This window comes from Pyxicephalus adspersus, chromosome 7, assembly GCF_032062135.1.
Source record: "Pyxicephalus adspersus chromosome 7, UCB_Pads_2.0, whole genome shotgun sequence".
In the NCBI taxonomy this organism is placed as follows: Eukaryota; Metazoa; Chordata; class Amphibia; order Anura; family Pyxicephalidae; genus Pyxicephalus; species Pyxicephalus adspersus.
The window spans coordinates 53498565-53526281 of record NC_092864.1 but is presented as its reverse complement, the minus strand read 5'-3'; the positions used below and the strand labels follow the sequence as shown (position 1 = coordinate 53526281).

Sequence of the window (27717 nt, the reverse complement as noted above, 5' to 3'; positions counted from 1 at the left end):
CTGCTTGAACAGTGCATGAAGCCTAACTTTCCAAATTCTGGAATTGTCAGCTAGAAGGATAAACGTTGCCGTAATTTAAGAATATTAAAGCAAATGACATTTGTTTTGGTTTAGATATGCTTAAATATATACACTGAAATCATATGCATCATTTTAAATTCTTCTTTAAAACATGGAAAAAACCAAAACAAAGGAGAAAAACTTATAAAGGTAAAGATGTGAAACTAAAGGGGGTACAATTTTTTTTAAACAAATTTTAAAAAATCAATTAAGGTGATATTTTACAGATATAAGGAGAGCTTATCTGGCAGCTAAACTCCAATCAACCTGTAAAAGAAGCAAGGAGGATAAATATCCTATTGAAATCAAAAACCATCATTGCAGAGAATATCATCATCTGACCTATATAATCAGCTGTAATATTGTCCTGAGTGATCTGGCTGCTTGGCAGGCTGACCGAGGGTAAGGTCCCACAACTAAATTCACAGATATAGCCAACCTGGACAGTGATCCCACTGCCTGGCACACATACGAAGCAGCATTAACCAGACTTGCTGTATGTGTTCCCTTTGAACCTTATTCATATAAGGTGTCCATAACACTGGCTAAAACATAAGTAATCGGGATGTAGTCCTGAAATGGGTAAACAGCTGGACAAAAAAAATCTAATGCTTACTGGTAGTTGTGGAACAAAAACTAATATTTTAAAAAATGATTCAAATCTTGCCATTCTTGCGTTGATTTTTTTTTTTAATAATTTGTTAGTTTGTAACTTTGACTTTGAGAAGGATGGCAATTATGTATACAAAACATATTGATATGACCGTTCCCAGTAGCGAATAAAAGGCTTTTTCTTACATTTTTCCCAGTGGTACTGCTGCAGTTTACTGCTGTCAACCAGACCTCAACCATCCCAAAGGCCCAGTTATCATTGAAATGAATGGAAGTGGCTGCAGTGCGTTTTTTGAGACACGTCATGTAGCACCTGTTTTGCTGCTTCAACCTTTTCCTTCTAACCAACAAATAGGTGCATAAATTATGTTTATTGTAAAATATGTGTAATCAAGTGGAAAAGCACAGGCAATAAGTACTGAACACATTTACTGAAATGTATTTAATACTTAGCAGAGAAGTCTTAGTCTGTTAGTAATAACAGCTTCAAGACCTTATGAGACTACCTCCTGTATTAAGAAACTGGTTGCAAGCTTTACTCTAATATGACTTTGGCCCATTCTTCCACCCAAACGGTCTTCAAATCTTGAAGGTTCCCGGAGCCTCTTCTATGAACTCTGAACTTTCTTTTTAAAGAATTTCAGTTGGAATAAAGTCAAGTGATTGATCGGGCCATTCTAGAAGCTTTATTTTTTTTCTCTGAAAGGAAATGAGAGTTTTCTTGGCTGTGGGTTTGGGATCATTATCTTGCTGAAATGTCCACCCTTATTTTAACTTCAAACACACTGGTAAATGGGCGCAAATTTTTATCAAGAATGTCCCGATACATTTCTCCACTCATTCTCCTTCCATTATTTGAAGTCTGCCAGTACCATAGGCTGCAAAACAGCCCACACCATGATTTGTTCCACTTCCAAACTTCACTGTTGGTATGGTGTTTTATAAGTGATGTGCAGTGCCATTTCTCCTCCATAGCGTTTGCAATGACATCCAAGGAGTTCAATTTTGGTCCCATCTGGCCAGACTTCTCCCAGTATTTCAAGAGCTTGTCCAAATGTTGTGCAGAAAAGTTTGAATGAGCTTCAACATGCTATATATTCAGCAGTGGCGTCATGAACGGTGAGGCCAGGTCAGTTAAGTGCATTACCGATGGAAAACAACTGTACCTCTAATTCCAGATCTTTCTAAATTTCACCGTGAGTGATCCTTGGCTCTCGGACAACTCTTTTAATTTTTCTTTTGACTCGATAGGGGGTAGGATTGTTTTCTAAATACGAACAGATTTCACCAGGTTTCTTGGCTCTGCTTTTTGTGTTCAATACCTATTCCCTGTGCCATTCCTCTTTATTACTTGTAACTTAATTTATGGACTTATTTGTTTTTCTTTGTATGTGTGGAATACTTGGGAGGTTACCAACATCTTTTGTGAATTACATGTCATTTACCCCATTAGAAATATGTTTACATGGGAAAAACAATGACATGTTCAATACTTATTTACCCTGCTGTATGTGGACAAGAAAGTCTTTGATGTCGACAGGCTAAAAAATTTCCCTGGTGAAAGGAGGTAATAAAAGTTCTGATGAAATTTTGGACGGAAATGTTGTCATTTATCTTCTTGATGTTCAGGATGGGCAAATGTTCCATTCTAGGTTTTGAAACAGTGAAAGGTTTTAACATGGGGACTATTCTGGAAGAGGTCGGTGGAGATGTAAAACAACAACTTCATGCGCCCACCTAAGATCTAATGACAGACTTTTGGAAGTTGGAGGCAATGCCCTCCCACCCCCAAGTATCTATGTGCAACACAGAATCAATTACTGGTGCTGGGTTTACACAGTTGGTACTTATTTACAAGTTTCCTGGGGTAACAGATCATTTATGAAACTGTGGTATGTGTGGGTGCTTTCCTAGGTTCTTCAACCTTAATACTATAATAACCAAATTACTGGTATACTTTGGTTGAGGCCAAAGCAGTTTAAAAATATTGTAAATTATGTGTGACTATACTTTTTTCCAGGGGTTGGCTTAAAGTGATGCACCTATTTAATGTTCAGACTAATGTACACATTTAAAAAAATACAAAAGGAGGCAAGAATAGGTAACATTTGTTTTATTTACATCACAAAAGTAACACGCTGCCATCATGTGGTAGAAAATACTGCACTGCTAAGAAAGTTCAAATCCATCATTCATGTCACAGAAAATAAAGAAAAATAAAATAAAGACCTAGTCAATCAGTGGAAAAAGTAGATAAAAAATGGCAAACAATACAAAATGAAAGAGAAAATAAAAATAAGAAGTGTTCATCTGCAGAGGAACAGAAAAGTGGCAGAAAAAAAGAGCCCAAATCAATGTAACAATGGGCTGCAACCTGACCAAAGAAAACGCAGGTGAATGCAAAATGTCCCAAATGATTTATAAAACGGTCATGACGGATCTGAAGGACCCAGTAAACAATGCATCAAATTTTCTAAGTTTATATTCTTAATTTTATATTTATATATATTCTGTATATATATATATATTTATATATCTATATACATGAGCGTCTTGCCATAATATGGAAAGTCACACTCCAGACATGTATGATCCCTTCTTCCAGTCTGTATTATATAAAGCCGGCCTCTTGTGAGCACAGAATACAAAACGGCTCTCGCTGGAGGGTTTTTTTTTTGCAGTAAATTTCTTCAGGTTTATGTATTTTTCTTCCTTTAGACACAGTGCGTTGGCAGCGCGGGGTGAGTATGTAGGCACCCCTGTATAAAAAAGGCAGCAGTTGCTCTTGCCTGCTATGTGAGAGTCACCTCTGAAGTAAACATACAAATCACAGACACCGGTGGCAGCTCAGTTGAACATGAGGAGATGAAATAGGCAGGCTGTGTTCATTGTCTAATATGTCAGGTCACAAGGGCTAGAGAACTGCAGGGCCGAGAATGCTGGGAATGATCAAATGGATTCCAAATAAGGGGTGCCTGCACCACTTCACCATTATTTCTTGTGGTGACACCAAGCAAAAAGGTTTTAAAAAAATATAAAACATTAGTCTCTACTTGCAGACAGTCCAAAAAAGAGGCTGTCAAAACTACACCCACTCCCATGGCACTCTCCAAAAATTAGAGATATTAACACAAGATGGACACTTGTTGATACAATGGGAGGACTCACTACATGCCTCAGAATAGAAATACAACAATGCTCTTACTGCCTACGGACTTCATCATCACTGTTGGAAACAAGTTATACCACAGAGCAGGAGATTAATAGGGAACAGTGTGAGAACTTCCAGCAATATGGCAGAGAGCACTTATGAAATGGACATGCCCTACTGACTCTCTGAAGGCTGACATTAGGTACACAGTGTTTGCACAGGGCTGCAGCTTGCATTACTGCAAGCCCCTATAATAGTGTTCTATTACTAAAATAAAGAATATATCTACACACATCATGGCAGGCTTGACAATGCAATACAAAACTAAATTTTTGATTAGACCCCATACACACTAGAATACAGTAAAAGTATTCAAATATCATAATTGCAGGCTGCTCTTGGGCAGATAGCATTTCCCAAATGCATTCCAGATGTGGCATGCATTCTACAATGGGCACTGTTGTTAGTGGAAAGGGTGGGGATTAATTGATAAATGAGCCATAGGTGAAACAGGAAAATAAAACTTTTGTGATTAAGGCTTTATTTGCATATTTTGGTAAAATCACTGTACGCCTAATATTTTGTGCACATATTATCTAGTCGAAAGAACAATTAAAACTAATAAAAATAATGTTCTGTCTACAGTTTGTCTTAACTTTATTAGGCTAAAAAGACCAAATTCCACTAAATATTTCTTATCAATACCTATTAATGCATTTACTATTTTTTAGTTCCTCAAGTTTTTAAAGAGTTATCATATGTTACATTGTAGGTCAGGTTGAAAAAAAGACATAAGCCCATCAAGTTCAACCACTACGGAAATAAACATATGAAACCCTATCGACAAAGAATATCCCCCCTCGCGGTATTCCAGAGTGTGGCTCTGGGTGGATTTTACTTGCAAAAAGCGGTAATCTCGAGTCACACTCAGGGTAGCCAAAAACACTTAAAAAAAAAAAAAAAAAAAAAAAACAATTACCTTGTTTCTTTGGCGTCCCCCGGCGTACGCCCTTTTTTCCTTTTTTTCTCTGATCTTCAGCCGGCGACTGCAGAGACATTCTCCGGGGTTTCCTGGTAAAGTTAGTACATGTGCCAGTGCGGACGGGAGGCGCCGCGGGAAATTCAAATATTTTGTATTGGATTCAATACAAAATAACTGTAATATATATATATATATATATATATATATATATATATATATCAAATTATATGTATATATAATACATGCTACTGTACAGTTATATTTTTATGCACCCTTGTTTTAACTGATTTTTTTATTTTTTATTTAAAGTTATTTATGAAATATTGGACAAATTTTGGCGAGTTATGCCCAAGAATTATAGGCCTGCGACGTAAAATAAATTTCCATTCAAAAAAATGTAACGCTTTTTGCATGAAAATATGGACAGAATTAGAACGCCAGGGGGGCTTAAAGATACAACTCCTATCCAACACCCTCCACCTCAAAACATCATAAGCTAGTATTATATATACATATAGTATGCCAAGAGGATTACCATTACTCACTGAAGAAATAGAGAATGTTTACAATTGTTATTCTGTTGCCAAACTGGCATATTCAAAATTGGACATAATTCAAGCAATGCTGGGGCTCCAGTCAGGACACCAAAAAGGAAGTTTGTCTAAATTGATGCTCTGAAATTTGTCAACGACATTGAGTGGGATAGGGGTTTAATTCCAAAGTACGGCTATCTATTCTCTAAGACAACCAGCTCTGATAAATATGTGATGAAGTACATATTAAAACTATAACCCCTTTAATGAAATTCATTAGAAAGAAGCTGAAACTGGTAAAATTATCCCCTGAGGTATGCAAAGTAAGGAAGATTAAGTTCGGAATATTCAGAAAATAAGTGGTTTCTCTTCTACCACCGTATACAATGCCACATTCAGCTGGCACTGCAACCAACCTCAGTGACACCAGCCTGGTATAAAGATTTGGTGAGTTCTGCACTCTCCCATAGATTTGAATACACTTAATAGCATGTATGGGGTTTAATACTCTTCTCTTGCCTCCTATCATTACAATCCAGCTCCTTTCCTTTTCAAAAACTGTTTGATACCTGCTCAACATGTGAAAAAAACCATCAGCAACCGTAATCACACCAGTTTTTCTCCAATACACACATTACAGAGCCTTTGCCTTCCACAGAAAACGACTTTGTGTAAAGAAAAGGAAGAGTAACTTATGTCATGGCATGTAGATCTTCAAACATTGATCTCCGGTAAAGTATTTTGCTGCTTACAATTAGTAAAAAAAAAAAAAAAAAAAAAAAACACACACAATAAAACAAAAATAAAAATATAAAATTGAACTAAATAAAAGAACAAAACAATTGCCCTTCACTATACGAGGCTCAGAGGATGAACCACATGCCCCCTGCCAACATTCTTTCTGCCCAGGACAGCAACTTGACCAGTTACACAGTATAGGACAAGCTGTGCTTGATTCATGCAACCTCAAAGTATATAGTAAAATCTAGAAAAATAGATTCATATATATATATATATTTTTTTTTTAATATATATTTATCTTTATATATATATATTTTTTTTTATTTTCTTTATAGGGAGGTCAATGCCCAGAAATAGGAGTGTGGTCCCTCCCTTGCACACACAAAATGATATACCGTGTAAAACATGGAATGAGTGGGATGGCAGAGTGTGCAGGCTATTTATATATTTAATAAAGAAAATTTCTAATTTACACAAGGAATGAAAATTCATAGTGAAAACAGTAAGTACTGTAACAAATCTGATCCAACTGTTCCTCCTTAATCTCTACAGGAACCACCCTGCTTTTCCAATTGCAGCTTAACTGAAGAAACAGAAAGACTCGGCCCATAAGACAAGCTTCATCTCATTTCTCATGCAATAAAGGGTACTTTGACACTATGGTAACCTACACATCATGCTCTGAAAGGTGCCTTACAAATTAAGATAGACTATGTAAGACTTTTCCCCCCCATTTTTGACTTTAACATCACTATGATAAACTCTAGAACACAGTGAAGTCCAATTTCACTCAAACTATATATAATAGAAACACTGAAGGAAAAAACAAAATGATGCCAAATAAAAATATAATAATGTTTGCACCTTTCAAAGCAAATCCAGGACATACACTTATGTCTACATGCTTTAGGAAAAGCACAAAACATGCAATTGTTGAATATTTGCAAAATTACAAACCAAGTCAAGACCCAGTTTAAACAATTTTTGAACAAAATGTCAAGACAATAAAAGATGTAAAAAAACCTGCAAATGGATCAAAGGTTGGAAAACTAGGAGAATGTGAAAAAAAGGAGGGGATTGCAAGTAACACACACAGTGTGACAGGAAATAAAGAGACCGTATGGTGCAGTGCGGTGCTTTTGTGCAGTCACAGGCTGTAGTGTAGTTACAGAACGGTCATGAAAAAAATATATATACACAGTAAGGGCACAATGTGAGGGTTAAAACACTCAGGAAAAGGGTAAAGAGGGGGGTTCAACAAACCCCCTGGCTTTTACTCCAAAACTCAGTATGTGTTTGCTAGTATAGGAAACAACATATGTCAAGGTGCAGCCTGCAGAACAGCCCCTAGAAAAAAACACTCAAAATGCAGCCAAATTCAAGCTGACCGGAAACAAGTAAAACTGCCACAAGGCAGTAACATGCTGTTTCCTTAACAGTGAGGGGTTTCACCAAAGGATTCTGTTAGGCAATGGGTGCGAGTAACATGCTGCTGAAAATTCAGCCACAATTCTCAGCATGGATAATAAGTGCTATATTGAGGTTAAATCCAAGACTGAGCGCACCCTGCTCCCTCCATGCAATCCCAGGAGCAAGGCTCACATACAGTACATTGTTGGTCTCCTTAAAGAAATTAAAGTCCTAATACCAGCTCTCTGATTTGGTAACAAGTGAGGTAAGAGGTACCCATCACAAAGATACAATCAGAAGAGTCTTTATGGTCGTCCTTCCAATAGATTAGATACAATAAGGACATTGCGGTTCTCACCACCCCCATATGGAGGATACATATAAAGTCTTGGTGGGAAGGATCAGAGGATATCAACTGGAATTCAAAGTAACCCCCTGAAAGAATCTAAAACGAAATTTTCTAATAAAAAAAGTTGTAGTCATGAGAAATATAATACAAAAAAAATCTAGCATGTATAAAGGTTAAATCAAAACAATAAAAAATGAAATGGGAACTGGAAATGTACTGTTTGCCTGCAACGTGGTGCAATTTTACACAGAATAACAAAAATAAAATTTAAAAGACAAAACTGACCCATATTTATAAAAAAAAAAAAAAAAAAAGTGCAGGCAGGCCCAGACATGCTACCTGCACAGTAAGATGCCATAATCCTCTAATCTCCATTTGGTAGAAATCTACCTACAAATTCTTATTTGTGGTTAAAAGTTTTGCTTGGAGAGCCCAGGTCATGAGTGGAGGAGACAGTCCATTTATCGTAGGTATACGACATGCAACTTGGTTCAGAGAAATACGAAAAAAAGGGGGGGGGGGAACAAAAATTAAGGACCATTGTTGCTATTTATCAACAATCCACCTCACGGCAAGAGAGAATACAAAGGGTTTTTTGTATTATGACTTCAAACATCTGTTGGTTGTGTTTCAGTTTTAAGGCAAGTCCTTCACTCTTCAGAAACCATAAAAGGAATAAACCATTCAAATGGAAAAATGTATTCCAACCATGGACAAGGCACAATCTTCCCTCCTGTTTCTCTTCCAGAGTGAAAAGTCTGTCCTTGTAATAACAGGCTTTGGAGAGATCTTTTATCCACTGTATAACTCCCTCGTAAGAGAGAAACGTTCAAGAAACAGGCTAAACCAAGTGGTTTAAACAAGCGTCCGTAGAGCACGGTCACTCTCCCTTCAGCGCACACAAAATCCTTGTAAATCTGCAGAATGTTAAAGCACCAAAAAACGGTTTACGAGGCCCCCAAAAGAGGTCACTTATGAACCTTGTTTTTCATTGAATAAGTCTCTGTTAAAAACCATGAAAGTAAATAAGATATTTGGCAAGAGCTGCCAGTGGCTCCTAATGGAGCAGTGCCTGCTGTAACCAAGAACGGCACAGTACAGCCGTGCACAGCACAGTGTGCCACGCTTTTCGGATCTGTGGATGCCATGTACACAGAGTTCTTTACATCCATGTCGCTGCTCGTCTTCCTGGGGACAGAGCACAGGCGGAGAAATTGGAGGGCACAACCTCCAACAAAGATATGGAATCACACAATAGATAATGACCAGTCACTGTGCTACAGAGGGGGTTCTTCATCCATGGGCTCATCCTCCGTTCTAAAAAGGAAAAATAATTAAAAGGAATAACATTAAAAGCTACATACAAAGTTTTACAATATGGGGTCCCCTGAGTAGCTCTAAATAGATCTGAGAAATGCCATATGCCCAGAATAAAGGAGCAAAAAAGAAAACCACCTTAATCGACTAGGTAAGTAAGGAGCAAGTAGGTAGTTCAGTATGTTAAAAACACTAATTTTTATTTCAACATTGCAAACATCTTAACAGATAATGAAAGTTCATAAAATGCCAACAAGTAGGCATAGTAAGGTCACCGCGCTGTTTTGGGTATTATCACCGGTTATTTTTGATTAAAAAAACAGTGGTGCTTTCCTACCACATAGGAGGCCATAGTTTATGCTCACAGGAGTTCTACTAGGAAGTCTGTAATATATAGAGGTGTCTGGCTAGATTTTATCCCTGCTTTTTCTCCCAAAGGCGCTTCTGTATTTCCTTTTAATACCCCCTCCTGTTGCCAAACTTTTTACCGTCTACCCTTTTTCTCCATCCAGATCCTCCACGGCCTCATCTTCTTTTGCTTCATTGTATGTCAGCTGTGTTTCATTTACTTTTTGTTCTGATGTATTTATTTCTATACTTTGTTAGGGTTTATATACTGTGTTATGTTGTAATTTTTGTTTGTGGCTGACAATCAAGGACTATGTTTGGTAAAATGTCTATTTTATATAGGGGTGTATAGGCCTCAAATTCCTTTTTTGTTTCATTTGTGCAAGTGACATTCTTCCTTCAAACACATTACAAATCTCTCCAAACTAGCTAAAAATACTAAATCCAACAATCTTACGGGGCATCGTTTACCTTCTCTCTGGACGGACACCCACAGACAGGGACGCCATCGCCGTCACTGTCTCAGCTTCTTCATTTTCACACTTCTGCGCCTCAACAAGAGAATAGGAGACTGTGGAAGCAACATGATGCAAGCATGGCCAGTATTCACCTGCAAATATGATAGAACAGGTGAGGTATACAGAATGCTACTGTAGTAAAGAGTAATACAGTTGACTGTTTATTTTTTTGTTGTTTTTTTTAATACCAATATGAGCGTGCACATATATCTAGTTTGCCAGGCTTGTGTATTAATTTACACATTTGTGGCCCCTATGTATTAAATTTAAACAACTGGAAACCTAACTGGAGATCCTACTCATACTAGTAATGTATTCTATTTCTTTTTACAATATTTTTGGTCGATAGCACAGTCATAACTGCACCTGATTTATAATGCCTCCTTGTGATCGACTACCTGCGTTTTCTGCATCAGACTGGCATTTTTATTTATTGCTCCTGAGCATTTACTGACAACTGTTAAGGCACTTCTAATTCAAGTCTTTTCAAATGGTTGACATGGTAAAACACCCTTGAATATTGGATGTAGCGTCAGAAAAACCATACCACAATGGTGCCCCCTAATACCATCAGAAAATAAGAAAACATCTCAACCATTTGTTCCAATACTATTTATTTTTGAAAGAAGAATTATTTTTTTTTTTTAATAGAGGAACTGCTTTAAAGTGCCTGCAAATAAAGCTATTGCGAACTAAACCATCGGTTGTGACTGGCAGTGAGGTTGCAGAGCGGTACTGCGTCCTTATTCCAATGATTGGCTGCCTCTGGGGAGATGCTACATATAGAAGCAGCCCAATAATTAATAATGTGGGGGAGCCAGCAAGCAATTTAGATGTGGTCACTGCATTTAAATCTGCAAATGCTGGTTAAGAATCTGTGCCGCAGAGTAATTGCTGACAAGGAGTAGCTGGCAAGGTGCAGGATTGCTTGTCCCAACAAAGGTCACAGCCTGGATACACCAGGGCTCTGCTGTGGGCATCAAATAGTTAATGATCTGACATGTAACAAACTTTCATTGAAAGTTGCAGTTGGCAGACTTGGGTGAAGAATAGGGGTGAGATCAAGTTACAGAATAAGCAAATGATACAATGTATAACTCTCCTGATCCCAGCAGGGCTGGCAGGCTGCCCAGATTTTATGACAATTCAAAACAGACACCAAGCCTGAAGCAAGCTTTTGTGATAACAACCAATAGCCAGGCAAAAGAATGCCAAACAATTCACCTAGTAAATTGTGCCTACGGAGAACACATTTTGCCAAAACATCATAGGTAACTCGGATTATAAAATGCATTGTTTTAAATAAATTCAACATCATCATCTAATCTTATTTTTCCTAAATTTATGGCTAAGTTTATGGCTAAGTTTATGGCTAGCTTAAGGAGGAGCTAAACCCAAAACGGCAAAAAAACAAAAAACAAAAAACCACGTTCAATCCCGCAGGGCAGTCTAATCGCTCCGGGGATATCCTGCATTGGGTCCCGTGTCATGCTAGCATTGGACCTGACCAAGGCGTGAGATCAGGTGACGTAGGATTGAAATAAAAATTCCTGATCTCATTGCGCATGCGTGAGATCAGAAAATGTTTCTCGAGATGCTCGGGCATGCGCAGAACGAGCGCCCAAGTGCCTCCAGGGAAGCCTGACGTAGGTATCCCGGGAGGCTTTGCGCTCCTATTCATTCTCGAGCGCCTAAGCGATAGAGAATTAGGGGGCGGTGCTTTAAAAATAAGTAATGAAAAAATATCTTGATACCTTTGTCTAAGACCAAATTTAAAGATTTGAGCCAAAAGAAAGTTTTTAAAATATTGTTGAGCTTAATTTGCTTCTCCTCACTCTTTCGTGGGCAGGCACTGAAGTCTTCACCCAATCCTTTTCTAAATTCTGAATTTTTGAACAATGGGAAATTGTGCATTTGTACAGCAAGTTAACAAATACTTAAAAACAGATTGGTAGACCTGCCACTCTCCCCCTTTATCAAAAAACAACATACAGACTAAAGGCTTATAATAAATTTTTACGGTAAATTAAAAACTGTTTTTTTGCACATCCCAAAGAGTCTTGCCGGAGCAAGGTTAAGTGGTAGAATATAATCCCGTAGTCTGTCAAACATGAAGATTCAAGCTTTAAGTGCAAAGAACCATTTTCATAACAGCTAAGCACTTAACTAAGCTTCAATACCTACTGTGTATCTGAATGACTTTCTCCAAGGAGTTCACCGCATTGCTATTTGGTCTCTGTTCTAAGACAGACTCTGAAATCGGCTCTAACTGTAAGAAAGAAGACACACAAAGGAAAGTTTAACGCACAACAATCAGGGAAAATGCAATTGTCAATGCTTTGAAGTGTATGCAAGTCTCAACAATGAACTTCTAATTTTTTTTGGTTAACTAAATATACCAATGAAATGGTTTTGTTTTATCTATACAATAAATAATCAATATTAAAAAATGCACCAAAACTTAACTGCAGATTAAAGCAGTAAAATGCAAGAATAATTATTGCTAATGATCAGTCCTTGATAAAAAAAAAATATATGGAAAGGCTCAAAAGAGATGTATGCTTTTTTCAGCTGTGATGTATGGTCAAGGCTTTGTCTGCTGCCATTCTATTACCGTATATACCCGCCTATAAGCCGACTTTTTCAGCCCGCAAAATGAGCTGAAAAAGACTCCCTCGGCTTATACACCAGTCTGGTGCAAAAAAAGCACCCGATCCGGCAGCGGGAGTATGCCGGCTACAAGCCGTCGGAACTCTGGCGCCACATTCAATCATTGTTACAGTTTTTTCAATGGTAATCTGATTACTACTGAAAAAACTTACTTACCTTGTCCCCCGCAGCTCCTCCGGCACGTCTTATCTCTTCAGGTTCCAGCCACGAATGCAAAGACAAGCTCTGGGGATTTCCAGTGACGTCTCTGCATACGTCGGTGTGGGAAATTCAAATAATTTTGTATTGGATTCAAGACAAAATAGCTGTATTGACTCCAATACAAAGAAATATTCACATATAATATATATATATATATATAATTATATTATATATATATTAGCTACTGTACAGTTATAATACGCTAAGTGGGCTACAGTGGCAAAATGCAGTACCGCTTGTAGACCCTTTTTTCCGGACAGAATCATACCTCCAGGGAGGTTAAAGAGAATTTAGTGGTTGGGTATAGCAAGTAGTATACCTACCTAACCACTAAATTCTCACTATGGTATTTGTTTATCGTAATTTATGTATTATGTAATCTTATTAGTATTTATTTTGAATATTGAAACTTGCCAGTAGCTGCAGCTTTTCCCACCCTGGGATTATACACCAGTCAATCAATTTTTCCTGTATTCCAAGGTAAAAATAGGTACCTCGGCTTATACACAAGTTTATACGGTACCTAAAGAAAACAACACTAGGCCAAATCTAGGCCCAACACCCACAACCATCCACCCCTTCTCTTGTAGGATCTCCACAAGGGTTTTTAATTTTTTTTTTTTTTTTTTAAATACTCACCTTTAGTCTTAAAGTTGGTCAAGTGATGTGCTCCTTGAACATCAGTGCTGCTGTCTCTACTTCAATACACCATGAATAAATGGTGTCTTGGTGATGTCTCTCAATCATTCATGTCCTCAGGATTGTACAGTGATTGAGCAGACTAAGGACAATTTAGGGCGAACAAAGAACTACTGCAGGGCAAATGAGAGTTTTGCAGCCCCAGTTGCTTTTGAATTTTTGTACCCTGCTTGGGAAATAATTTAAATTTAAAAAGAAAATGCCTGTATTTGGACTTTTAGAAGTTAACCAATGACAAAGTTTTAGCTCTTACCTCGTTACCTAGTAGAGCAGAAACACAAGATTCAGAAGCATCACAAATCGCAGTTAAGTCATGACCTCCCTCAAGTGCCAGAATAACACGACCTCCAGCCAACCCCATAAGCTGTTTTGTCAGATAGCCGAAACCTTAAAAAACAAACAGGAAATCAAGCGGTTGACATGGTAAGATATTTATGTTTTGGGCAAACAGATTCCTTGTTGAATTTTAGGAATGAAACCCTAACCTGCAAATCATCAAAATAGTTTTCTCAGTTTGCCCATCTTTTTTTTTTCTTTTTTTAACACTGTAATACAAATAAGGAGGGGGGGACTAGCTGGGATAATAAAACCACAGTAGCTCATACATTCCACATTATAACTGTTATGGCCTATAGGTCCTAACAATATTTGTAATGCAACACTTTTTGTAGCTCCTATGAAGAGTGCAATAAATTAGTTTAATTAGAATTATCTACATATGTATGTGTGTGTGTATATATATATATATATATATATATATATATATATATATATATATATATTGATGGCTGCAACCTGATAAAGCTTCACTCCAACAGACCAAAACAGTTCCAATTTTATACCTCAAAGACAGGAAGGGAAGAATCCTGGACATCTCTAACCCTTAAATCCCATTCCTTTAAGCAGGACACAGTCTTTCTTAATACTGTTTTGGGTGGAGGAATTAAAAAAAAAAAAACACAAGGTTTTTCTGAACTTCAAACCTTTTAATTTTATTTAAAACAAACATTAATAACTACAGATTTTAAATATTTTCTATAAACTTTGGCCATAGCATGTTGGTCAAAGCTGCCACAAATTACTCAGGTAAAAATTAAATAAAATGCTTTCAAATAGAGAAATTAGAAATTGGTCACTACTTTGGGAGAATTGATGTGTAAATTTACATGGATTCTGGGATGCTAATTTACACATTCACATGTATGTTTACAAGAAAGATATCTATAGGAAGAAATCTAATATCATTACTAAAAGATTGTGTGTCGTGGTGGTTTAGTGGACATCCCAAGTTCAACGGCCAGCCAAGACACTATCTGCAAGATTTTTCCCATGTTTGCGTGGGTTTTCTCAATGTTTTGCTCCCAACTGGTAGGTTAAATGGCCTTGGACCACAGTACATCTATGACATAACTATAGTAAGAATATTAGATTGTTCATTCCTCAGACAGTGACATAATTATATATATGACAGCACTGTAAAGTGTTGCGGAAGATGTCAGCATAGACATAGAAATCAAATCAAAATAAAATAAAGTTTAGGTGAGGTGGATTTAAATTACACTTACATTTGGCTGATACATTATACCCTCCTAGTGGAGAAGGATGTCCTTCCACAGCATCAAATCCTGCAGACACCAAGACCACTTCTGGGGAAAATTCACGGGCTATTGGCAGCACTACAGCCCTATCAAAAACAAGAAAAAGGAAAAAAAAACACAATAAAAAAAAAAAAAAAAAAAAGGTTTCATGCTAGTATCAATTAAAGATACAACTGATGAGGTAAAGCAGTTGATGGAATTTACACAGCTAATGAACAATCTAAAATGCTGGACATCTTTACATTTTTTTAAATAGATTGATACTTGTATGAGCGTTCCTCTTGGGCATGGTATACCTCAAGTGTAACCAAAAATCAGTTTTCTGCTTCTACAGGTATTATGTGACATGCTAAGAATGAGATACAAACACAGTCCTGTAGAAAGCTCCTGCTATGACCACTAAATTTGGTGTCAAGCATCTATGTCAACTTTTTTGATGGGCCTCATGATTCCTTTGAAACATGGACTCATTAACATAACACAATTACTAAAATGGCTCAAAAATGTGCAGAGAACAAAGATGATAATTAACACACTCTCACCATGCATACCATCAAATATGGTAGAATCTTGAAAATGTGACAGTGTTCGATATGTTAGATTTCTGTACCTTTAATAAGCCCTACATCACTAAAAGTAAGAAAAAGCAGGACCTTTTTCACAAAGTGAAAAGTATGAAGTTTTGGTGCTACAGAGGATCTCCGCCGGTCAATGCTGCTAGAAAAAGGGGTTCTTAGTGCACTAAAAACATCCTGCTCTGCATTGTCTGTTTCTGACAATGTCACAATGCTATGTAAAAGTGGGGTGCTGATAAACTTTGTTTCTTACTGGCTTTTCTTATGGTACCATTAAAATAATTTTTTTTTATCATAGCACCTCTAAATAAGACTTTAAGGAACGCCCTGTGGAATGTTTTACATTTATAACATATATATATTTTATACCTGAATGCAGCCAAGTACTCTGCATCCCCCATAGGTGGGTCCAGCCCTCCAGTAAATGCCACATTAACATTAAATCCCACACCAGCACTGCTTCCCACCTGCATTGGGGGGAAAAAAAAAAAATCAGATGCAACAAAACATACATGTATGAATTGGATTCTGTATATGTATATTAGGTACTACTTTGTATACAGTGCAACAAAACATGTGTATGCAATGAAATATGTATATGTATATAAAGTACTCCTTGGTATTCAATTAAAAAAAATGGGAGCGGTATTAAGAAGTCCAAAAATGAAATCTTCACTCACATCCAATGCTATATTAGTAAATCAGCACTTCGTCTAGGTTAAGTGTCCGCAACCTAATATAAATGTATCTCAGGCATAGTTTTCATAATACCCTAAACTGTAGGATTTCTTTTTTTAAAAACAAAAGATAAATTACTGTTGGAGATCAGGGTAACACTAAATTGTAAATGTACCTCATCAGGTGCCCCACTTCCTGGGAAAAAATTTCCATCATCATAGCGATGGAGAGATATATAAAGGACAGAAGGATCACTGTAGAATGCCTGCTGAGTACCATTTCCATGATGCACATCCTAGTCAGAACAGTTGAAAAAAAATAGGTAAGACATTAAAAGTGCAGCATATACATTAAACATGCTTCAGATAATATAAAGGTTTTATGCAGGGAAAGAATGTCTGTTAAACACAGTAATTAACTTGAAAGACTAAGAACATCTGATGGCAAGCAAAATTGTAAAGTGCAGTTTTATTTACAGCAAGGCCATTTTAAACATAAGTAATATGCACATACCCAGTCCACTATCAATATCTTCTCCACGTTAAATCTTTGTTGAAGAAGTTTAGCTGTGACTGCCACAGAGTTGAAGTAACAGAAACCCCTAAAAGGTTGACAAGTATATATGGCACACATGAGTTTTATTTATTTATGCTAAACACAAAAACAATACTTTGCAGATTAGTATAGAGGACCTAAATTCAAAAGTTTTCTGTGATTTTTGAACATAAACCGTACCCTGTAAAAAAACGTTTTTTATCTGGAGTTCCACCAGAAACAAAAACAGCATTCCCTGGTAAGTGATGATTCCTAAGCACTCCTGTGCCTACGGCCTCATAGCTCTATACCTCCAATATAAGAAGGCACTTCTGTCTCTGACACCTAGTTTCAGGGAGGTAGGCAAAACAATTACTGGTCTTTCCATCTCAATAAATTTGCATCTGACTCAATGTGACAAAAAGTCCTAAAAACCATCCAGGGTTCAAAATAAATAATCTAGCACCATCTTTTTTGACATGTAGAAGGCAAGTATCAGGACAGTGCCCCAATGGGTTGTAAACTAAATGAGTAAAATTATTGAACCATTTGATAAGGTAGAAGTCATCCAAGACACTTACATAGGTGTGCTCTCCTCAGCATGGTGACCAGGAGGGCGAACCACAGCAAAGCCATTCTTTAAAACAAATAAAATTGAACACAAAAAAATTAAATTATGGCACAAATAAACAAATTCTAAAAATGCAGGATAAGAATAACATAGCCAAGGCTAAGAAATATATACAAAAAAGCATCAAATCGGTAAATACCATGAAGGTAAAATACTGTATATTCCTATAATTGTCATTGTGATAATCCCAGCAATGCAGACAACCACATCTTCTAAAAACCGTAAACGTAGACAGGGCGACAATATTTTCAACAGCCCCCCTTCCCCTACACAACCAGGAACCCTACAAGAATAAAGTGCCTATGACTCTTCCCCCATATGGGCTTGGCTGAGATCCAAAAGTGAATTTGCACCGCTGATCCACCAGACAGACCAAAAACTAAATGACTGGGATGTGGAGATATACACATTAATAGGGGGCAGAGGAGCAATAGCAGTTCTGGTGGATGCCAATCAAGACTTACTCACAGGCACAAAGAGAACAATTAGCTAGTTGAAGTAATGATTTGAAGATTTTATTTTCTGAAATCGTTTAGCTACACCAACTAGGGCAATGACAGTTTAGTACAAAGCACGCCAGAAAGCTGGATGGAGATCTCTTAATCTGTGAGGTGACTCATGATAGATGGAAGCAAAAGAATTGATTTCATCCCTAAAATATCACTTCAGGAATCCATGTTGATAGGAAGAGACACTGTTCTCTGAAAGTTCATGTGGGTCAGGTGTCCTTTAGATGCAGGGTTTGAACTTGAAAAAGTTAGAATATCGCATTGTTAAGATAAAAATTGCACTGACTCTAAACAGAGTTTACTGTATCTTCTATCACTAGTAAACAGACTTTCAATAATAAGAAAGTTGAAGTAAAAGTTATGCTATGTTTCTCTTTTGCACATACCTTTAACTCTCCTGCCACAACCTTTGAGGCAAGTTCTACCACACACCCCACTGCTAGACGGGCGGCCCCAGATGAATGGACTTCATTCCAGATAGTGTCACTGTCAACCTGGCACAAAAGAGAGACATTGTAATATATTCTGCATACAGAGAGGCAGATACAAATCACTTAATTTACAAAATTGCAGTTTGTTATGAGGTATTCCACTTCAAAAGTTATATATATATATATATATATATACACACACACACACACACACACACACACACACACAAATTGCAAAAGAAGCAGCACTGAACACTCACCCCAACCCCGCCACACGGGAGACGAACGAACATGGAGGTCAAAGATCCTGCATAAGGAAAGGGGAATAGTTAGTGGAAAGTGTTAGTAACATCAGCACAAATATGGGCCTAATACACAACACAAATATGGGTGTTTTTAAGGTTTCAATATTTACTTTACACACAAAGCCAATAAGAGCATTTGTGTCAGGTATTATGTAACAAAGTAAAAATTAGAAAGGTTTTGGATTTAAGCACAAAACATACATAGCATCAAGACAAGAACTTACCCTCCAGTTTTTGTCGATTCAAAGGGTTTGTACCATAAAGCAGAGTATGAGCCTCAGAGTGGACAGTCTGCAACTCCTCCAAAGTGGCTTTTCTGCCGCGTATACACTACAAGTAAAGTTGGGATACAGAGGTGTATGGCATTAAGAGAAACATATGATCTATAGAACAAACTCCGCAGTATATATAGATAAAGTACAAAAAAATCTACAACCAAATGTATAACTAATGTCCAAGGTCCTGAAATTTTTACCTTTAGGTTTAGTGCCACACAGTTATCACATGCTTGTTGATAAAACTGGTTGTTTTGACAGCTAAATGCTCACCTCACACATGCCCCTCAAACCAGTCTCTTGCAACCTGGACCAGATGCTCTGAATTCGGCCAGCATGCTCTGGATGGATATTTGTGTTTCCACAGATACACTGATGTTTAAGCATTAAGGTGTCGTACACAAGGCCTGAAATGATAGATATTAAAGAGTAAATTAGAAACACAGCCAATGAAGTGGCTTGGACAAGCTACAAAACATCCTCTATATATATATATATATATATATATATATATATATATATATATATATATATATAATATAAAATACACATGCACACAAAGTTAAATCTAATAACTTTTAGGTGGACCTCATAATCCATAATAAACTTAGTTTTAAAAGTACCTGTAGTGAACCTGGGCTTAGTGGAAGATTCCTGAACTGACATGGGAAAGGATGCAGATGCTGGTGAAGACTGTGCCCTTGATAGGGGTCTGTGTCCACTAAAAGGTATAACTAATCCAGCAGCTTCCATGGAAGCCTGATAGTTCCTCAGTTGATGAATTCGCTGCTGTTCAAGTAGAAGTGTTTGCTGTGGAAGTGATAACAGAAACCTTAGTTATCTTTTTTGTGGTTTTAGGAAAGTAGACAAAGTATAATAAAGCAAAGTGTAATACCTGTCTAAACAAGAGATCCTGCTCACTCTGTAATTTACTTTGCTCTATCTCTTGTGTATTTGACTCATCCTCACTCTCTTCTCTTTCCTGCTTTACATGCACAACATTGCCAAGGTTTTGCTCCTTGAGTTCAGATGCATGCTCTACATATGGCTCCTCATGTAATGCTTGGTGCTCAAGCAGCTCTTCTTCTGTTTCCTCCGGGTGGCTTTCATGCTGTCTTGAAACCTCATTTACTTTAGGAATCATCTAAAAATATTGCAAAATTTTTGACAATATAAAAGATGCAAAGGCAGCTTAAAATGACTCAAACAAAAACATGTTAACTCAAAAAATTACTCACATACTAAGAATAAAATAAACTGCTACTGGACTGATTAAAGGACCAATCAAATAAAACAAATGGTTGGTTTTTAAATGAAAAAAGACTTAATTCATAAAGCTTTACATAAAGAAAGAGTTTTACTTCAAATCGAAATAAAGTTTTCATTGGACTTGACCCTAGCATTTTTAAAATAAAATAAAGCTAAAGTCTAAGATAGTCTAGATCTTTGCACTCAGATATATATATATATATATATATATATATATATAATCTGCCCCCTCTTCCATTTTCAATAAACCATTTAAAGGAAGGGGAAGTGAGCTTATTACAAATTGCATAAGGAAACTGCACATACATACCTTATTCAGGTGTATCTGCTGCTGCTGAAACTGCTGTTTGTGCTTCTCAAGGAACTGCTGGTGCTGCTGCTGGATAACCAAGTGTTGCAGGGCATGAGAGTTCTGAGGCAGAGGCGCAGACTGCGTTCGGCCCAAGGGGCGGTGTTGACGTAACTTGTGCATTGTGGGGGAAACCCGATCAGTAGACACCATAGACTGGGAGTGAAGAGGGAGTGCTCCCAGCCCTGAATAAAAGTACACAGTTATCTAAGCTCCTGGAGGTGCTTTATAAAATATACAATTCTAAATGTCAAAATATCAAACTTCAACTTACCTGAAACTAATGGGCTCTGTGCAGTGGGCTGCTCTAGCAGGACCATATGCTGAAGTAGTGAATTATGAGAGTTTGCTGCATCTGAACCAAGGTAAGCAGTGAGGTGAGCAGCAGGAAACAAAGAGAGTCGCTGTTGGATGGTAGGAAGGGAAATGCGCTCAGTTTCTTGTCCAGATGCACCCTAGAATTTAAGATTGGTAATTTAAATTAAAATTCCCAGTAAGCACATTCATGTAAATAAGTGTGTAATACCTATTTAATAGTTCGATCAGCTACAAGATGTCACTGAAAGGTCAATCTAGTACTGAAAATGTGGGCGATTTAACACCTATTCATGATACTGTACTGCATATGGAATGTTATGTTGCATATTAATGTGTATTGTATTACAGCAGCCAATTAATTTTAATAGTCAGCAATTGCACTAGTGAGCATAAAAATCCTTACAAATGTCTTTTATTTCAATTAAGTGAGCTACAGTACCACAAAGTTACCATGTATTTTGGAGGTGCATCAGGGCAACATTTTTTTAAATAGATACGTACGTTAGCAGATCCACTGGCAGGCAGTCCCAGAGTTATGTTGGGTAAAGAGGGTGAGGTATAGAGAGGGAGCTGGGTCACAGAGCCCTCTCTGTTCACCAGTCTATGGGCCAATACAGCCTGAAACATAATAGGAATGAATAATTAGAAAATGCCAGCTCAGGAAGCATGTTTCCAATATAACATCCAAATATGAAAATAGTTCACCTCTGTCTGGATACCCAAAGGTCCAGCAATGCCATTCTCAGTGGTGATGTTGCTTGAGCTGTTATTGGGGGAACTAGGTCCAGAGCCAGGTGCACTATTGCAAGCAGAGTCTAAAAGAAAATGCAAAATACAATGCATATTACCAGAAAAAAAATGTAATTTAAATATTTGTAGTTTTAGAGGATGTTTAAATAAAAGCTTTTACTGATGACATTCTTTTAGAGATGCTAACTTTGGAACACAATTTCCTAATTCCCACTCGTGTATATTAGGTGTCCCAAGGCTTCTGTAATTACATGCTTGTTGCAGAGAAGTGACTAAAAAGTGAGGAGAGGATAAAAATGCCCGCCCAGAAGCTTACAACTTTATAAACAAGTAATCAGTGGGAGTATCTAATGACTATCCAATAAGTAGTGTATAATGCACTATGAGGGAAGTCAATAAAAATAATGTGTTACTAGACACGGTTAGCTAAAGGTACCTGGAGACATTTGAAATCAAAGTCACTATGCTTTACATGATATAAAGCTAGCAATGTGGAAATCACACATCTATTTATTTCCTAAAGTTAACTTGTTTGTATTTTAAAAATCTGACTTCACAGATACCCATCACTCACCCGACACATCCAGAGGACGCTTCTTCAAAGTAGTCACACCAGGACCATCTTTTCTTCTTAGGAGAGGGCTGCTTCTTCGCTCTGCAACCTTCTGCTTCAGTCTGGAACGTAACTTGAGATTGGGTTCAGATGCTAAACAGAGTAAAAGACAGTAAGAGAAAAGTCAGGCAGTTGTCACAACATATACTACTTACGCATTATTACATATATGTAATTCCTACAATATTGAAGTATAATGAACAAGTAAGTGCCCTGCAGTGCTAGTCTAGAAAGTCTAGAAAACTGAATGTTTTATAAAGCAGTACTGTGGAAGTTAGTACTTTAGTTGGTAAGTTAGAACCATGCTAACTACAGTTTAAGCTAGAACACTGCATGGTTGAGGTTTATATGGTCTCCTCCTGAAGTTTGAATTAAGTCAAAGTGCCTCTGTTTTTCCCATGTTAAAAATTCTTTCTAAATGTATTGGTTCCAAATAGGCATAAGAAGGAATAGTCAAAATATATCTCTGTAAAGGTTTGCAGAGAGTATAAATTTTAATTTTTTTTTTTTTTTTTTTTTGTACTTGGGTAATGGCACCAAGATACCGCAGAACATTTTAGCAACCATTTTCCTTGCATTTAAATAAAAAAAAAAAAAAAAAAAAAAAAAAAAACACAAACATGACTCAAAGCAATTCAGAACAAAATGTGCCTTCTCCCTCCCATTTATTCCCCTAACACTAAGTCTGAATCCTTTTAGTTAGTTCTATGTTAGAGCTCAACAAAGCATTCATGATTTCCCTCTCTCAGGTTAGGACCAGTTAAAAGGAAAGGGTAATACAGTTGTATGTTCCCCCCACCAAAGCTGGAAATACAAAACATTTTTTAGCATTCTAGTAAGCAAAATGAGTATCTGACCACAGCGTTGGTAAGTATCTGTAATAGTTGGGTGATGCTCTATTAGAAAAACGTGTCAGTTTGAATTAGGCAAAAAAACCTATGCATAATACACTAGAACAATTAGGAAACAGTGTGTGAAAAATTAGGTACACCCTTATCACTTGCAAAGGAATTACTAAGTCCAGATAGTAACCTTTGTGCTGTTAATCATTTGTGCTCGATTAATTGATCACCAGCAAGTGTGACCACTAAAAGTCATAGGTTTGGCAGTTTGTTAGCCCGGAGCATTTATGTGCCTTAACAAGGAGGAAAGTCATTAGAAATGAGACAAACAACTGTTACTGCCCAACTCACAGCAACTGTCAAAAATGGCAGTTGAGGGGTAAAGATTAGGCCTTTTTCTACAGCCACAGGATGTTGGCACCTTACAGACAACCATGAACTATATTACCAAAATACGAATACCAAAGAATTTTATAATCAACTGTGAGGTCATTTAAGAGACAGCTAAAGCTTGGCCGAAATAGGGTCATACAACAAAACAACCAACCATACCAGTAACTGCAATGGCTAGCTAGCCCAAAGTCAAGACCTCAAACCACTCAAAATACAAAGGCAGGGGGAACTGTACATAAATAAATGCCTGCAATCCTAGGCTCATATTTCTCCACAACAGTGGGAGAGACTGATAAGGTATTTCAGAAAATTATTACTTTAAGTTATTGCTTATAAAGATGGTTCAACGATCTACTGTATCATGCATAGGAACACTTTCAGCAACTTGTTAGATGTGTTTAACAAAGAATTATGAAAGTTCTGAGAGCAAAAGGGGGCATGTATGTGTATACACACACTTCTATGAATAAAATTTCCACTATTTATTCCCTTATTTACTTAAGTTACCCAATCAGCCCTAATTTTCCCCCCTTATTACAATTTTCTTTTTTAATTTCTAACCAATAATGTAAATAACTACGGAATGCTTTGTACCAGAATTTTATATTTGTGTTATTAAGAAAACAACAACCCCCCCCAAAAAAAAAACAAAACAAAAACCTTGTATCCTAAGTTAAGCTATACTTGGTCTTTAGACTGAATACATCATAAAATATTTTTTGCAAGACAGTTTCACCAAAGAAAGCCTAGTTTGTTATCATATGTAATAATAACGTTATTGCCAATAAAACAGGGTCACAGTAAAGTAAGGATTCATCTGGTCTATAAGGCTAGAGTGGGGCTGGCTTAGACCCTCAAGTTCTAATTGGGGGTGGGGTGGGGGGGTAACACCTCTATTTTGTGACCATTGCTGCAGAGAAAAGGCAAAGAGAAATAATTTTTCTTTTGGGCAAAAAAATGTCTAGAGGTAAATTTCTTAAACTACTAGTTGCAGCTCTTGAGTCATGAAGTTGAGGGTAATTGCCTCAGTGGTATACAGCACGAAAATAAATATAACTGTGGCAGAATTTTTGCACGGGGGGGGGGGGGGGGGATATGATTTAAAAAAAAAATTAAAAAAAAACATTATAATATGCTTTGACTTCTGAAAAGCAGACAACTCCTAACTGCTCATATAGCTATCCTACCTGTCTTTGAGCCATAGTAATTTCATATGTAAACTAAATTTGTGCTGACAAGCCAGTAAACATGATTGGATCGTACACTATTCATAGGGATAACAGTAAAAGTGGAAGAAAAGCATTTTATTGTTTACCTTAATTTCATCTTCATACAGTGTCTTCCCAACTTGTTTACAAAGAATGACATCAGGGAAGCAGGGGGAACACCTTAGCAGGGACAAGCTTCAAGCGAAATTTAAACTAAATCAATAAGCTCTATTTTTAAAACAGGGAATCTGACATTTCCTTAAATTGTGGGTATGTTTTAGTGCACACACATGGAGCTAGAAGATCCCCACGAAGAAATGTTTAGAGCCGAATGTACTATTTCAGTTACAGCTCTGAAAAAGGTTTTGTTTTAAGGAGTAATGGCGTGACAAATCTCTTGTAAAAGGAAAATTTTGACTTTAATTCTACAGCCCTTTTGCAGATATAGGAACATCATAATATACTTTCAATAGTAATTCACTGCAGTAAATCCAGGAATTTCTCACAGATCCAAGTGTCTTATCTAAGAAATTGGAGGTAGACTGGAATCTCAACAGCCACATTAAAACTAATCAATAGCTTTCATACTGGTGAAAGCTTCCGCTGGTACCTGACTTAACCCACGGAACCAGCTCAGCCCACTGCCTGAGAAGACCACATCAAATAAAAATACTATAGCAACATTAATAATTCACAAGAATTCCTGTAACTACTTATAAGGCACACAAATGGAAAGGGGTGCAGTGGTAAAGAACAGCATGAAGGGACAAAGATTAAGAAAAATTTACATGAATAAATGTGAGAAGGATAAGAGTGAAAAGAGTCAATGAAAGTAGTAAAAAGAAAAAAACATCAATAATAAAAGCAGGTGTAACATCTTACTTTAGCACACACAATATGCACAGGGTGTACTGAGATGTAAGTAAACATCTATCATTTTATCCTAATGCAAGTGTTTCAAAAATAGTTTCTTTAAGAAACAAGTCAGTAGCTATAAAAAAAATTCTCTTTTACCAAACCATAGCAACCTTGCCAATGCTCACCTGTCTTTCTTAGGGGGAAGTCATCCTTTGAGTCATACATTCCCAAGACAGGATGGTGGTATGAACCAGATACCCCTCCCTGAGGTGGTGGACTCTGGTCCAGGGAGCTATGCTGAGTTTTCCTGTGGGTTAGGATGGTTATTGGAATTAGTAACCATTGCCCTGATAACTCAAACAGCATCTATATCAATTAAAAAAAAACTTAAAATATCCTTAAAGCAAAGTTAGGAACACTCCCACGGCATATGACAGTCACATACAGTTTTAATTGTGCAGAGAATCAACACAACTCCTAAATCTAGGACATGATGAAAAATGTTGCTGGTTTTGTCCCAGTGGATAAAACAGTTTTAGATGCTAGAATTTATCAGCTTCAATTTATTTTATTTAATGAATTTCAACAACAAAATACAAAATCTCATACATGACTGCCCAGTCATTCTCAAATACGGTTCTGTGGATTGACAGATTTTATATAAAGATCCCTTAGGGTTCCTTGAGCATGGCAGACTGACCTCCCATCTAAAAGTGCCTGCATAGTTCCAGAGCTGAAGCTGCTAGGTAAAGTGGACGGCATAGCACTAATGACCTCGTTAGTAGCCTGTAAATGTGAAACTCTTTCTACTGAATAGCAATGTAAGACCAATGTACAGGAGATACTTCTTAACTGCATATTTGTAAAAGCAAGTCTGTTTTTTTTTACCATTGTGTGATGATTACTGAAAATCATATCCTCATGTACAGCATTACAGAATTAAAATGACCAGGCATGAGTATCAAGTACTCTGGGTATGCCATATGCTTTGTTCTTTAATTTATTGTTCTTTCTGCAGTTAAATACAGATGAGAAGGGCATAGTCCGAGATTACCTGGAATTATATCCCTAACAAGTAGTAGCCCAATTTATTGACAGACACTCTCATTCCACCACTACACAGTATTTCCCAGAAGCCATCAGTTTCAGACTTGGAAAAACTACTGGATGTTCCTCTGCATAAATTACCTGCAAAAACACTGCCCAGAGTCCCTCCTCATGTACAATATTATAGCACTAAAAACATCAGCCATGAGTACCAAGTACTTTGGGTATACCATATACTTTATTCATTTATTGTTCTTTCTGTAATTACTTATATTGTACTATAAGCTATAGGTATTTTTTTGCAGTTATTCAAGACCTGACAAATATTTAAGGGTACCACTGGGGTAAGAATGTTGTGAAAGGCTGTTCTAGCTTATGACCATTATAAACACAAAAAAAAAAAAAACTCAATACACCAAATGCAAATATAAAATACTCACCAGAAGCGAGGATCACTAGATATGCAGTGATTTAGGCTACGGTGAGCAAGAGCTTTCTTCTTGTTTAGGACAAATTCCTGTAACTTCATTTTAACTTCAGTGCTTGCTACAGCACCTACAAGAGGGATCCATAGAAACATAAATTGTTTAGAGAGGAAAAATAACTTAGTTCAAAGCACTGTGAAATGCATAGCAGTACGTATTTATATATATATATATATATATATATCTTCCTTCAGCAAATTAATCAAACATAAAGGCAGCTTACATCGGCTGGCAAGAAGAATCCAGAGTTCTCAGTACAGTCCTTTAGAGGAAAGTCTTTAGCAAGGATTCCACAATCCATAAAGTACAGCCTACCTGCTGCTATTTCACCACTTCTCAGCCTGACATCACACCTGTGCTACTTATAGTGGACCCCCAGTTTGCTATAGCCAAACCATTGGGGGTTTCCCTGGGTGGAATGGAAGGCCAACCCAGTACCTTCCTTTCCATTCCAGAGT

At 37.1% G+C, this 27717-nt stretch overlaps 1 protein-coding gene across 5 annotated transcripts in view; it reads right to left on the bottom strand.

Annotated features, from left to right (window-relative positions):
- Window positions 1–6159: 6159 nt before the first annotated feature.
- HDAC4 (histone deacetylase 4) overlaps window positions 6160–27717 on the bottom strand; it is a 103290-nt gene continuing 81732 nt past the window's right edge. For all 5 annotated transcript variants that reach the window (XM_072418481.1, XM_072418482.1, XM_072418478.1 and 2 more), the window contains 22 exons: window positions 27215–27329; window positions 25913–26034; window positions 22388–22519; window positions 21769–21878; window positions 21565–21681; window positions 21020–21200; window positions 20707–20930; window positions 20023–20271; window positions 19751–19937; window positions 19401–19534; window positions 19077–19182; window positions 18808–18854; window positions 18503–18610; window positions 17558–17613; window positions 16956–17043; window positions 16618–16737; window positions 16134–16231; window positions 15157–15275; window positions 13845–13978; window positions 12206–12290; window positions 9975–10113; window positions 6160–9155 (listed from right to left, as the gene is read on the bottom strand). In XM_072418481.1, coding sequence (XP_072274582.1) covers window positions 9116–9155; window positions 9975–10113; window positions 12206–12290; window positions 13845–13978; window positions 15157–15275; window positions 16134–16231; window positions 16618–16737; window positions 16956–17043; window positions 17558–17613; window positions 18503–18610; window positions 18808–18854; window positions 19077–19182; window positions 19401–19534; window positions 19751–19937; window positions 20023–20271; window positions 20707–20930; window positions 21020–21200; window positions 21565–21681; window positions 21769–21878; window positions 22388–22519; window positions 25913–26034; window positions 27215–27329 — 2711 coding nt within the window. In that variant the 3' untranslated portion in view covers window positions 6160–9115. The remainder of the gene's footprint in view (window positions 9156–9974; window positions 10114–12205; window positions 12291–13844; window positions 13979–15156; window positions 15276–16133; window positions 16232–16617; window positions 16738–16955; window positions 17044–17557; window positions 17614–18502; window positions 18611–18807; window positions 18855–19076; window positions 19183–19400; window positions 19535–19750; window positions 19938–20022; window positions 20272–20706; window positions 20931–21019; window positions 21201–21564; window positions 21682–21768; window positions 21879–22387; window positions 22520–25912; window positions 26035–27214; window positions 27330–27717) is intronic.